Below are 14586 nucleotides of genomic sequence, written 5' to 3' on the forward strand. Positions count from 1 at the left end.
GGGAAGGGTTGATACTAATATTTGAATTTTTCAAATGCTTGTGATTCATGTATTTTCCTAGCTACAGATTTTTTTTATAAATACTCAACATTATTACAGATGTTTTTTCTTCAATACATGATAGCCGTCTTCGCTGCATTCAACACTGGAGCTGCCCACAGAAACCTGTTGCGCTGTTCTGGATCGCGCTGCACTGCAATGGTTCTATTGACAAAATGTTGATTTGTGACCCTGTGACATCACTGTTGGGTGTGGGTACAGGTGTAACAGATACAAACTTCTGACCAAATCCAACTTCATCTATCATGATGCTGAGTTTAGTGGTAAGAAAACACGTCAGAATTGCCTTAGGCCATATTGCCTGATTTTCTTTAAAAAATGGACGGGGTTTTTAAAATGGAAGTTAGGCTCAGATGAATGTGAAAGTTGGTTTAAAATGTGTCTATGATGAAAAATTTGAAAACTATTAAAGAAACAAGCCAAAATAGCTCTATTGCATTTTTTTTTGTGGATACAATGAGGACCAGATTAAAATAAAAGAAGTTATAAGGAGCGCCTTTTTTAATATCAGAAATACAAACACCACTGTAAAGACTGAATTGTGCTGACTGTAGCAAGTTGTGTAGGATGTCTGTGTGTTTATGAGTTATGACTCAGAAGAATATTACTGCAATTCTTTTTCCCTATCTGTTCAGAGCGCATGATCTGGGCATATCTAAATAAAGTATTCAGATTTTCGGTTACACCCCGTACCTTGGCGTGGACAACCATTCCTTTTTGTGTTTGTGTTGTGTATGGTGTGTATGTGTACTGCATGTCAACCCTGTGTGTGTGTCCCTGGTAGTGTCCTCATAGCCTTGTCTGAGCCTCGGGGATGTAAATCTCGATGCTGTCAGCGCTCTCCGTAGCTGAGTTTTGTCGTACGGATGCGGCTCTCTTGGCAGCCAACAGGCGCTTCCTGGCCTCCTGCCGCTGTTTCTCTGAGCTCTCCAAGGAGCGGTCTCTGGCCAGAGGGGGTTGGTGGTGGGGGCCCTTGGGAGGCTTTTTTGGCACTGGAGGTGGGAGCCGCCTCTCCTGGTGGGAGAGGATGGTAGGGGAGGAGGGGAGAACATTTCAGGAAAAAGACACACATGTATTTGTGTGTTTGTGTGTGTGTGTGTGTGTGGGTGTGTGGGTGTGTGCCTTTGATGCCCATTGTAAGTGCTATCTGCAAAGCTTGTTTAGTGGATTTTGGTTTAATGTATGTCTATGCACTGTACATATGTGTAATAGTGTAAGTAAATAAGAGGTAAAAAAAGATAGACATTTTGTATAATTATTTTTTCATCATCCTTCACAGTTTTTACATTTACACCGTTTCTGTAATACTCCAGCTCTTAACTTATTCCCTACATGTGTTGATTTACACATTTGTTCCATTTTCTCTATTATACAACCTTTGTTGTACCTACTGTACATTATTGTCAAATGTGTGTTTGTATGTGACACAACCTTGTATAGTCTGAGGCTTTCATATGCATGCAAACTAGGTATTATTGTATTATAACTTAATATATTACTTTTATATAATTAAGTGCTGCAAGAGTATCCTGTGGCAATGTCTGTTCCTGCGCCTATTTTATTTTTTCATCAACTGTGCATACATAAACATGGCACCAGTTTCACTACTATGCAGACGACATAATGCCCTCACTTTCTACTGACACCAGAAATGCCCTTAAAGACAATTCTGGTACATCATTTTTTTATACTTGCTGTTTTGTGAAGCACTGTGTAACATGGATTTTGAAAAGTGCTCCATAAAAAAAAGATGATTATATTTAGTATTATTTGTTATAGTTTTGTCCATCATTTCCTCCAGTTAAGACAACATTGTACTAAGTCAAGTTCCTCTTGAGAGACGAGAGACTGAATTACAGTAGGTTCTCTGATTTAGCTTCCCTATCCTTTGCACTCTGTAAAATTCTGTATTTATTGTATTGCCTTATTTATTGCTGGTTTCAAAATCATATTCTGCGCTAAGCTGAGCTTTTGTTCACATGCGTCTGAACTCACTTATGAGTTCAGACGCATTTAAAATGAAACTCATTTAAAATGGACTGAAGACTAATGCTGAATTTCCATAGTCCAGTACAGCACACATTAGCTGTACTGTACTGGACTGCATCCTAACAAAAGACAGTAACCATTCTTATCTTCACAATAGGGAAAGGCTTCCCAAACATATGGATATGTTGAATTGGGTTAATAAGTTAGACTTTTCCCTATCTATTTGCGATAAATCTTGGTTGAAATCTCTTTTCATATTTTAATGGTGCATTTGTTTCTTGTTGACATACTCCTCTTTTTACTGGTGTTTTATTTGGTTTTATTTGCCTCCTAATTCCCTTTTTTTGTTTTTAGTGTTTTAGAGTTGGAGTTTATGCACGTCTTTCTAATTGTATCTAACAGTGTGCTGTAAGGTGTATTTGTGGAGAAGAAATATTAGCCACACTCTCTCCGCTCCATCTATCTTCACACTGGCAGCTACAACACACACAACAAAAAGCCACGCGGACAGTTGCAGGCGGCAGAGGGAAGGAAGGAAGGGCAGAAGGAAGCATGGACAGATGGATGGAAAGACAGATATGATGGATCTACGGAGGCCCAGAGGTGTCAAGGCCCTGTGGTGTTGTTGGCATTGCAGTTATGCTGATTGATGCGTGGCTGTTTGCAAGCGCCTTCACTGTCAACACAAAAAAGCACAAGAAAGGAAAAGACAATAATGAGAGCAAATGAGGAAGCCAGCAGAGTCAGTATTCACAATGATGCAAAGCCAACATACACTGCTGAAAGAGAGAAAACAAGCCAGGCAGGAGACATCTGAAAGAGATTTACAGATACATCTAGAGATAAAATATGCAGAAGGAAGAGTATCTGTATCACCACAGAGACCAAGTCAGACAACCATGCACTCACTCTGCACCATGAGAGAAAAGCTGAGTGATACTGCCCAATTAAAAAAAAGTCTTTCTTTGCTCCTTTCATTGTCATGTGCGTGTATGTATAGAATGTTGATTCGCCAAGATAAAAGCTATTTTGAAGTGACCCTAAACTTAAGCTCCCTACTGATTGCTTGTTCTCGTGCAACATGAATTCACCACCAAACCCCCATTTAACCCTTAAATTGTGTTAGGGTCAAACGTGACCCGTTTTCACTTCAGTTCAATTATGTAAAAAGTTCAATTTACTTTCTTTTATTGGAACAAGGCTTCATTATATCCTCAGAAACAGGTATTCTAACACAACAAAAGATGCTGTAACAATTTTAGTAAATTTTAAATGTTTCTAATTAAAAAAGGTGTGACCCGGCAAGGAATATTGGCTGTTGCATAAGTTGCGTGTTGCTTTGTGGATCAAATTTGGTTAAATTTGCCCCCACCACACCACACACCCATAATAAATTAGCTATGAGGTGAAAAACAATATTGGATGATAATTGTTTTATGAGTATTTTAACACATAACAATGGTTAAAGGTAGCATAAGGACATTGTGAAAAAAAATGTCATTCAAAATGACTGCTGTCACTACTTTAACACTGGGCATTATCATCTGCACGTCAAACAAACATGGACAGTGTTACTGTGAAAAGGATGAGTCTTGCAGATTAAACAATTGGAGCTTGGAAAGTGCTCTGTGATATGACATATTTCATATTGATGTAAAAGCCCCAACACACTCTGGCACCTTATAACAATGGTGTAATACAATCTTAGTCTCAAACTAAGCATCACACTATGATCTCTGTCATATTGTTTAACAAATGTCTGGTCATCAATCATCCACAATGAAAATGAAATAAAATAAAAATGGAGGAAAGCAGAGACATCAACTTGCATCATCCCAAGCTTTGCAAAATACAACAAAAAGCAAGATACAGTATGGCCCTAAAGCTGGCAATGCTTTTCATACCAGTGTGGTATCTACATTAACTGTACAGTATATGTCTATGGGTGATTACAATGTGGCATCAGTTAGTGTACTCTTTCATGTCAAGCTGTATTCTGATTGGGTGGTTTGTAGTCATGGGTTGTAGCAGCAGCCACATTAAACTGTGGGAACTTAGTTTGAAATTTGTGACGCTTGTGATGCAGGCTGTTTTTGGTCTCGAAAGCTCTAAATTAGAAGTAGGTGAATGACAAAACTTTGGTTCCCTAATGGTTGCTAACTTTAATCTAAAGCCCCTTTTCATACATGTAATACTGTATGTAACATTATTAGATTCAACTATCTGTCAAAGTGGTAGCTTTTTGACATTCAGACAGAGGTGTTTTTTTACATTAATGTTCCTTAAGGCTTCACTCAGACATGAGAGAACATTTAGAGAAAGAGCAACAATGCTTGCGCAATATTTGGTGCCTGGTGTGTGTGTCTGAGAGAGAGAGAGAGAGAGAGAGAGAGAGAGAGAGAGGTGATTCAAAAATGTTATGATCAGGAAAACCAAGAGTGTTTTCTGTTCTCTCGCAGGCTGAATCACTGATGCACTTTAATATTGATTTTGCTGTTAAAGCATTTAGTTAATGACCACCGCGAGCCCTCTTCTCATAGTAAACCCACTGATAGATTTTCCCATCATTTTCATTATTTAACATGAATAGAGAGTGAAGAAAGATGCTTGCTTTACAATAAGACGACAACAATTTCGACGACACCAATTTCTGAACATAGCCATACTGAGAAATACAGAGAGAGTTGTGTGAAGCTCATCGTCTTACTTAGCTTTGTAGCAAGTCATTTGGCAATGGCTTGAATGTAACATACGTTCATTATTATAAAAAAGTTACACACTAAAGCTTTAAGCAATTGACTCATGTGACAGTGACCTGTGGGAATTTTAAAATTGATTTCGCTGTTGAAGCTTTTGTTAACGACAACCGTGAACAATCTTCTCATAGTGAACCCACTGATACATTTTCCCATCATTTAATCTTTTTTGAAAATCCATACTGAGCGAACTCTGATGCTTGCTTTATAAAATCCTACAGTACAAGCCTTGAATAACAGGATGTTCAGCTCACATGCTGTATGTAAAGTGATTGTGTGAAAGTGACCTGTGTGCTTGTTCAGACATACCATATGACAATAAATTAGATAATCAGATAAACATAATGGCGTGCATGTCTGAAAGGGGCTTAAACACTCCAAAATCTCAAAGTGTTTGCATGCTGTTATAGTAGCTCTAGAAAGTAATGATAAACAGGCAAACTGCCTTCACTGTGCAATTCTTTGTGAATCTGAAACCGATTGCACAAAATATTAAAACCACATTCTGATTATCATACAGCAAAATCTTTTATTCTTTCATTTCAGATAAAAGTCTGATCAGGAACAGTTGATTTCTGTTGAGCCTGATGAATAATTACCTGGCGAACACAATTTGTGTTTCCATTGGGTGTTCACCCTATCTAAATTGACTCCAAAGCATTTGAAGTACAGAAGTTAGGCAAAAAACAAGACTGTTTACTTGTAGAGTAAATTAGATTTGGAAAAGAAAGCTGTGATTTAACGGCGGAACAGCAGAGCAGTAAAATATCCATTTGGGTACCATAAACAAAAGTAATTTGATGCCAAATGAGACATTTATATAATTACTCACATTCATAATAGCCATGAAGGGGAAAGAACAACATTAAACCTTCTATTCAGATGATGTTGATATCCCTGGTCAACCAGTCAGCATACTGGAAGCTTATGAATGTTTGTGTGTGTGTGTGTGTGTACCATTCTCTCAGGGGGATCCAGGGGTCTCCAGTTGTTGGCTCTGAGCTGGTGAAGCTCATCAAACTTGAGGCTTATGTTCTCAATGGACAGCTGAAGCATATCCCAAAAACCCGCCAGGTCTGAGGCCACCGGACGAGGGTGGGCGTTGGGGTTCTACGACAGGAGAAAAGGAGGAGAAGGTGGAGAAGAAATAGTGTCAAAGTTGAAAGCCGGGGTAGAGGAAATTAACGAAAATGGTTTTACACATTGGCCAACACATCCTCACTCCCATCGCGTAAAATACTGACGCTTGGTCAGGTTCCTTTGGCGTTGTTATTGACGCTAAAAGTCTCCATTAGCGTCATATCTAAACGCGCTTTATCTAAACATGCTGAGTCGGGACTATTGGCCTCACTTTTCACACAGTTAGGTTAAGAAAAAGATCGTGAGTGGGCTTATAAAATGTAAGTTTCCGTGACACCCGGGACAAGAACGGGACAGTTGGGTTTAGGAAAAGAAGAACGGGAAAGTTGGGCTTAGGAAAAGAAGAAAGCGACAGTTGGGTTTAGGAATCGTGACACCCATGTTGTTTGACCCATCCACCCCCTCAACCACCATCCCTATGTGGAATTTCGGGCTTTAATACTGCTCGCTACCGTTGTTGCTCTTAATACCTAGCATCTTACAGCGCCACGTAGCTGCTGCTCTGCCCGGTGCGCTCTACACACATGCTGAACGGTGCTTTTTGACGCTGACAGTCTATTTTCAGAGAAGCTCAAAGAAGGAATATATATTTAATTACAGGTATATCATGGAGAGAAATTTTGCTTACCCCTCCTTGTATTCTAAAGGGTGTTTCAATACATTTAGATAGCTACAGTAAAGATCCTTTGAAGGTCCCATATTGTAAAAACTGTTTTTAATTACAAAGCAGGTTGAGGTACTATATAAATACTGTGAAAGTATCAGAACGCTCAATCAACAGAGAAATGCCCGTATTCAGAAACGGTGCCTTTAAATGAGTGGCATCACAACCGTACATTACAACTATATATATATATATATATATATATATATATATATATATATATATATATATATATATATATTAAATAGAATAAATATATATAAAGAGCTGCCACAGTGCTGTTACAGTTATTCCCCGGCTGCAATGATGATGCAGAGACTCACAGAGATCGCAGATGTGAAAGACCCGGAAACGCTGACCAATCACAGCAGACTGGGCTTAAAGGGGGGCTTAAAGAGATAAGTGCTAAAACTGAGTGTTTCAGACAGAGGGTGAATACAGGTATATTCAGACAGACAGTATGAAAAAGATTTAAACATTAAAGCATGTAAACATGTTCTAGTGGAACTGAGAGGAGAAAGCAGGAAAGAAATTACTGGATAAAGGACATCAAAAGTCATTAATTTGTTAGTAAATCAAATCTTAGTTTGTTCAAAAGTCTATTATACAAAAAGTGAAATGTGTAACAGTGTAAATTATTGTCAGTGTGAGTGTTTCACACTCACCAGATTCTCCTCACACAGCTCCCTGAACTGTTGAAACTTCTGGGACATCAAAAGCTGAGCGCTTCCTACAGCACTCCTCATCTTGCCGAGGACTGCGAGGATAGACACAGAGTTTTAGAAAGAGACTAAACTACAGAACATCCATCTGTTCTTGAGAAAATGTACAACAGACAGTTCAAAACGCATTTTAGCTCTTCCATGTGCTGATGTAAAGTACATGAACTAAGAATGCCCTCAGTGCAATTATTAGTTTTTGGACTCATGACAACACAGTAACAAAAACTGATGTCACATTTAGAAATGTATGACCTCAGCTTTTCTAGGAGCCCATGAACCTTTTGAAGTACTCAGGTACTTTATATAAATGTGGATATACAGTAGCCTTTCACTCCCGCCCCACAAAACACCCCTGTTCCTGAAGTTGAATTTTCTGATGGTTGGGACTGTGTTAACTGTTTCGTGACTGTTCATACACAGACCTTAAGACTGCACCATTTCATTTTAAAGTGCTCATATTATGCTCATTTTCAGGTTCGTAATTGCATTTAGAGGTTATACCAGAATAGGTTTATGTGGTTACATTTTCAAAAAAAACTATTTTTTTGTTGTACTGCACATTGCTGCAGCTCCTCTTTTCACCCTGTTTGTTGAGCTCTCTGTTTTAGCTACAGAGTGAGGCATCTCACTTCTGTTCCATCTTTGTTGGGAGTTGCACATGCGCAGTAGCTAGGTAAGGACTACTAGCCAGTCAGAAGCAGAGAATGAGGGCATGCCACGCTAGCAACTAGGCGAGCATTATAACGTGTGTTACAAAGTGACCACGTTCATCGGAAGTAAAGGCTGGACTACAATAGAGCAGTTTGGAGCAGTTGGTGAACAGTGTTTTCTGTTGGAGATGGGAAGTCTGCTAATTTTTTAGATTTTTTGATTTTAGGGCAAATAAAATAAGGCCTTTCCTATGTTGTAACATACACACTTGGAACCTAAACATGACAGACAACACCCACATAAAGACATACTATCTTCAGGCAGGTCATTCTCCCGTTGGTCTAGCTCCATCTGTCGACACCAGCCCTCCATGCGGTCAGTCTCGGCCTGCAGCAGCTTCAGAAACCAGCGTCCATCTCTGTGACACACCGACCGCTGCACCGCCTGCCATTCAAACATTCAGATGTTCACAACATGCAGAGACACACCTGCATAGACAATTATACTCACTATCATGTAATAAAGCCAGTAATGTGGAAAAATCATGAAGCTCATATATGTCGAGAGAGAGTTTTTGTTGCCTGTTATCAATTAATAATTTGCAAGATCAAAAATCCCAGAATGGCTAATAACTAACTTACTTATAACTTAACTTCTATCTATAAATTGCAGGAACGTCTGTCTGTCTTTATGTCTGTCTGTATTTTATGCGCATATCTCTTGAACCGTTAGTCCGATGGATTTCAAACTTGACAGGTGTCTTGCTGCGGGCACAAGTAAGTGCAGTGCCAAGTTTGACGTTGTTTGGATTAGAAATGCAAAATATATCGTTAAATATATAGGTAAAAGAAGCACACATTGGCTTTTGACGCTCTAGCCGCTGGCCACTCCCCCGCTCACACTGTGGACCAGAGACGGAGAACAGCGGAGCTTTGGCAGCTAAAATGTGACATACACCTCAGACCCACAAAAATGTGCAAAGTTGCACTACTTTGGACTGTCTTTGACTTTGAATAAACAAACGACAATTCCCGAATTTAAGGACGTTTCAGAATCCCACACAGCTATAGACAACAAGCGCAGACAGAGCCTGATGCAGGCTATCTATCTTGTAAAGCGAGACGTATCTATATATATGTGTGTTCGTGTTTGGGGGGTAAGGTAACCTGCACATCACACGCAGACGCCACATGCAGAACGCTTTAGAACAGCGGGGGGACTTTGCTATTGTATTAAATTGCTGTGAACTGGCAGAACATAACGTAATCTCTTAGATTATTCCTTCAGAGCGCTGTGCAATGTGAGAAAATCTCAGAGTTGAAGCGGGCAGATACAGCAGTTTTCATCAGACTCACACTGGGTCGGGTTAATTAAGTCTACTGCTAACTTAGATCACTAATAATATTACCGTCGCCAAAATACCACCACTCCCCTACTTCACCGTTAACCGTCAAGCCACTAAACCTGTATGGAAATGCTCTCATAACGGGCCAGTTGGGTAGCGCACTGCCATGAGTCCATGAGGCTAATGTCTGATTACTTCACATTTTCATTGTGATATTTTGTGATTACATTCTGAATCTGCAGCGTTCTCTGTCAGGTAAATATAGTAGTGCAATGTCTTCCTCTGATGTAGACGTAGCCTACACTGTAAGTCAGTAGTAGGCTATACAGTGGAGTTGCATATTAAATGGTTTGGGGTCCTTCTGTAAGTGATTTTGGGGTACGTTTTTTAGGCCAAGGACCCCTTAGCTGAAAAAGAGACGGAGCAGGAACACCTACTGCATATATTGTACAAAATGTTGTTGTATATTAAACTGGGCCTACAATACAATAACGTTTAGGGCGGCATAAAGCCTTTACACATACCTTTTTATGGTGCATACAACACTAAGCTTTTAAAATAAAAACTGTTGGCATATTCATATATTTATACATCATGTTTTTTTATGTTAAAATGTGGCACAGTGAATCCTTAAACTTGATTTAATCTGTGGATGACCTTATTGAGTACCTTAACTATAGTCCAGTAAGGCTATCATTAGTGCTGTGTGCATTAAAAAAAGATGTATTTTTATTACTACTACTACTACTACTACTACTACTAATAATAATAATAATAATAATAATAATAAGACTAAAGGCTCTGGCACCCATGGTGGTAATATGTTGGATTCATGAAAATGTATATTGTCAAACCATCGAACAATAATTTGGTGGCCCCCCTGCAACAACTCTGAGGACCCCCCTACAGGTCCCGGACCCACTGTTGAAGATCTCTGATTTAAAGGATCATGGTTATGACCATTGTTGACCATTTCCAAATGCATTAAATACAGTCGTACACGTTTGGATATGTTTTTTCTACTGTTCCAGGCCTCCATTATTTTCTGTAAAGGTATGAAAGTCAATTAGTAGACTCACGAAACTTGCTTGAGTTCTATTATCCATCACAGACCACATCAATCATTCATTTTTGTCAATTTTATATTACTGTTTCCTCATTTACAATGTTGAGTGGTTCCCAAACTTTTTCTGCATGGCCCCTTTTGTACATTCAAATAAGTGTTTAATCTGTAATTTTTCTTCAAAAGGCAGACTTTCAAATTTGTGCTGTAAAAAATAATCCACATCGTTCATGGTGACCGCAGTTACTATCTTCCTTAAAATGAATACTAACTATTGCCAACTATGAGCAAATGACTACAACAGTACTTGGCAAACGGTAATATGAACCTGTCACTTCTAGGGATTATCTCCCCATTATTGATATGAAAACATTCATTAGTGCTGCTATAACTGTAGCGTTACATTATGAAAGCATGATGAAGTAGCAAATGACTGGAGTTAATTAGTGAGTGACAACAGTATTTCTGTCATGACGACTACATTTGTAAGAAATTAATGTTGTTGTTTATGTGTTCATGTCTTGAACGTCCCTAGACCTGTTCTTATAAATATCACTGAATACGCTCCCACAAACCTCCAGAATAGCAGAGCTGTTGAAGTTGACATCAAGTGAGTCATCTGTTACACTGTCTATCCAGGGATCTGGAGGGGGGAGGATGGATGGGTCAAAGCCCACATCGTCAAAGTCATCGGAGGCACAGGCGTGGTAGTGGTTCCCTGAGCCTTGGATGCTGACCGTAGAGGTGGCAGCATCGCGGGAGTATTGTCGAGAGATGGCACCAGATGACAGGACTTCCATGTCAGTGTCCGGGGAGTCTAAAGGGGTGTCCAGCAGGTCTGGCATGTCCAAATCTGCCTGGATGGAATAATGAATACATTTCATGTGAGATAAAAATGATATAGTACACCTACTAAGGAGTTCCGGTGAAAAAAACAACAACACTGAGTATAGTCCTTCAGTGCCTCGTCCTCACACAGCCCAGGATGGCGATAATATATAAGCTGCAAGGGTAAACTACACTGCCCCTGTAAACTTTCTTTGTTTCACATTTAGAGATTATCTTTCATCTTTATCACTTTGATTATAAGCATTGTTATTACTACCATTAATTTCTGTTTTTGTGTTGTCCCGTGGACAGGTGTTGTAAATTAGCAAGTGAGCTAAAACACTTGGCATGGGTGGATAGCTAGCTTATCTTGTTGTTAAACATACTGTCAAATTATAGTTACCGATTGTCAATCGTACACAATGTTATTGACTTTGAATCTCCCTAGCATAACGTTAGCTGGCTAACGTCTGGCTTGTAGCTGTCTGAACCAAAGAGTTATACGAACTGAGCAGACTAGTAACAGCTCTGGTTGCCAGGAAGATAGCCAAGGTCCGTCCTATTTACTGGAGAAGTGAACAACGTATCCATTTCATAGAGAAACCTTATGGGATGGAAATTATTGTTCAAGGTACAAGTCCAACTCTCAAGTGTTACCAAGGAAACAGACTTTAGATTTTGGTTGTAAAATCATGAAAATATAAATGAATGATCTTACAAAATGTCATTTGGCAATTAACCATGGTATAAGTGGGTTAATGGCCTTCAAGGTGTCCAGTTCATGGCCTCAAGCAGAGGGCCAGAACCATCCTTGTCCATTAACCCCTGATAATGGAGACATCGTCGAGCATTAACCCTCACATAACTGACTGAACTGACAGATTGTTGTTGGATTGGTCGGTGCAGTTCTGTTAAGTCTTTATCTCACCACTAGAGGTCCACTCGGTTGCAAATTATATTCAGTCTAAATGTGCCGGTTAGTTAATTGTAATCCTGTGTCTGTGACTGTATCAGCTCTGATCAGGTGGTGCATCATATTCATCACAGGAGATGTATCATCACAACCTTGATATAACTCAGGGCTTTTTCCACTAACTGAACATTGTTAAAAGACCTTTTTTTCTGTCCATGTTTGATATAAAGTCACTGATCCATTATTTTGATCCATACTAGATTATCGTGTTCCTCTATTTGGGTCTGTTTGAGTCGCCCTCATTTTCAATAGGGTCTAATATCTCCGGGTCCATTGTGTTTGAAAATGTATCATGTTCAGGTATCGATTAATTTTAGGTCAATCACAAATTTTTAAGGAAAGCTTTACAAGGGAAGCTTTACAAGGAAATGTGCTGATTTCTGGGTTCAGTAGATTGTTGCTGAATGCTGTTTCAAGCGATTTCACTAGAATTACAACTATGAGGGAAATATGTAATGTCTGTCTAAAAATAAAAGGTCATCAAGGGACTTGAATGAAACCCTCATCCTTCAAAAACTAAATGATATGAAAGGATCCATGCGGTTAACTCTCAAAAATAAGAAGACACAAAAAGTGAAGCCTTCCTTAAACTACATACAGTATTGTACTGGGAAGTTATTCACTTCTGCGAAGGCTGCACAATCCTCTAAACCAAAGTACCTTGGAGGGTAATGATTTGAGCTGAGTATCTCAACAACAAAAGAGCAGTAGTGGAAGCTTACCTGTACAGCTGCTGTCACGCTGTTAGAGCGCTGGAACCGACGATACCTGACAACAAGAGGTAGATAAACAGAAAATACTAAGCAACAAGATTGTTTCACGTCTGATACCATGGAAACAGCACTGGAATTATTTTTCAAAAAAAAGTGAGCCTATAGAAAATGTGTATTCTTTATCTGATGTACAATTGATTTAAAATAAAAACAAGTGAATGTGATGTTTTATTTAGAAGAATTGCATTATGTTGTTCTATCCTATCCAATATTTATTATATTTATAAGCATAAACATGCAAAATGCCCCCCCGACTGATAAATGGTCCCCCTTGTGCCACCCCACATCAAAAGTCCTGGAATCGCCCCTGCTCCCAGGCAACAATTTCATGATTTAATGATTTATTAGGTGTCATTAGCTAGCACTGTGACCCAGACTCAAAGCAAAAGAAGAACGTTGATGAATGGATGGTTTTATGTACACTACAAAGTTTCATGCAGGATATACACTATGGTATCAGAAACACTGGTGCTGTTAAATTCTGAAATATTTCCTTTTCTCCCTCAGTTTGCATGGCTTATATTGAGAAAGCTTATTTGTTGCTCTAGCTGTCTGTATGGTGTCTGGTACACTTCTGTCCGTATAGTTTAACCTGTACCAATGTCTTGCTGTTTCCTGTTGCTCTGGTCTAAAATCATCTGGCCAAAGGACTACAGTTAAAAATTAGCTGGCTGACTAACTGGCACATTTAAAGAAATGTGAATTAATGTGTGTTGTCTTTTATAAAATAAAAATAAAAAAGGTTAAAGGTAAATAGAAGTGGTTGCTGTCTGGTTTTAAAGGTTTTTATTGGAAAGTCAGTAAAGTGCATCAACAAGACATGTCACTACCTGGATATTATTCTGACATTATCTTGTGTATCATGGGTTTTCATTACATTATTTAACAAAAGTGTAGCTTAACAAGACAGCCATCTGAAGTAAATTGCAGAGAAGTCTAGAAGTCACTGAAACTGGTCCTCGGCCACAGTTTTTAGAGTTTATTGCAGATGATATCCCTGGCAGATGAGTCTGTGGGTGTTTATTTGTGACCAGAGAGAGAGAAATGATTACACGACAGCTGTAAATGACTCAGCTAGACTCGGCTAGCCTGACGGAAAATACGCCTCATGTAGCATGACTTCAATAACTGAAGACAGCATCTAATCAGATTACCGTGCGAAAAAACTTGTGACTAACTACAAAAAATTAAATATAGGCCACAGATTTTGATATTTTACTCAGTGATCTGATTTTACAGTGTGCTCACTAGTGCAAAATTCAGCAGTAAATGTACTGCCTGGGTCCCAGGCTGTGGAACAGTCTCCCCCCTGGGACTCAGGTCAGCATACTCTCTTGGGTGTTTTAGGTCTCAGCTGAAGACCTATCTCTTTGCTAAATGTTTTTGTGCTTGGGCCATATGCTCTATTCTGAGTAGATATGCGTAATGTTGTGTAATGTTTGTGTTTTACTCATCTTTTGTTCTTTTAACCTTTTTATCTTTTGTAAAGCACTTTTTAACCTAGGTTTTAAAAGGTGCTATAGAAATAAAACTTTACTTTCTTACTTGGTATGTCAGACGATATGCTTGTACCGTGGCTATCACAATTTCTGTATATAGTTATACTTTTTCTCCAGTCTCAG

The 14586-nt window shown here is 39.0% G+C and overlaps 1 protein-coding gene across 1 annotated transcript in view; it reads right to left on the reverse strand.

Moving 5' to 3' along the window:
• Positions 1-379: 379 nt before the first annotated feature.
• LOC114565170 (disks large-associated protein 1) overlaps positions 380-14586 on the reverse strand; it is a 48880-nt gene continuing 34673 nt past the window's right edge. Inside the window, exons 9-14 of the mRNA XM_028593065.1 lie at positions 12914-12959; positions 10996-11247; positions 8294-8426; positions 7275-7366; positions 5763-5915; positions 380-1074 (exon numbers count right to left, since the gene is read on the reverse strand). Coding sequence (XP_028448866.1) covers positions 850-1074; positions 5763-5915; positions 7275-7366; positions 8294-8426; positions 10996-11247; positions 12914-12959 — 901 coding nt within the window. The 3' untranslated portion in view covers positions 380-849. The remainder of the gene's footprint in view (positions 1075-5762; positions 5916-7274; positions 7367-8293; positions 8427-10995; positions 11248-12913; positions 12960-14586) is intronic.

Source organism: Perca flavescens, chromosome 12 (assembly GCF_004354835.1).
Source record: "Perca flavescens isolate YP-PL-M2 chromosome 12, PFLA_1.0, whole genome shotgun sequence".
NCBI classification, from domain to species: Eukaryota; Metazoa; Chordata; class Actinopteri; order Perciformes; family Percidae; genus Perca; species Perca flavescens.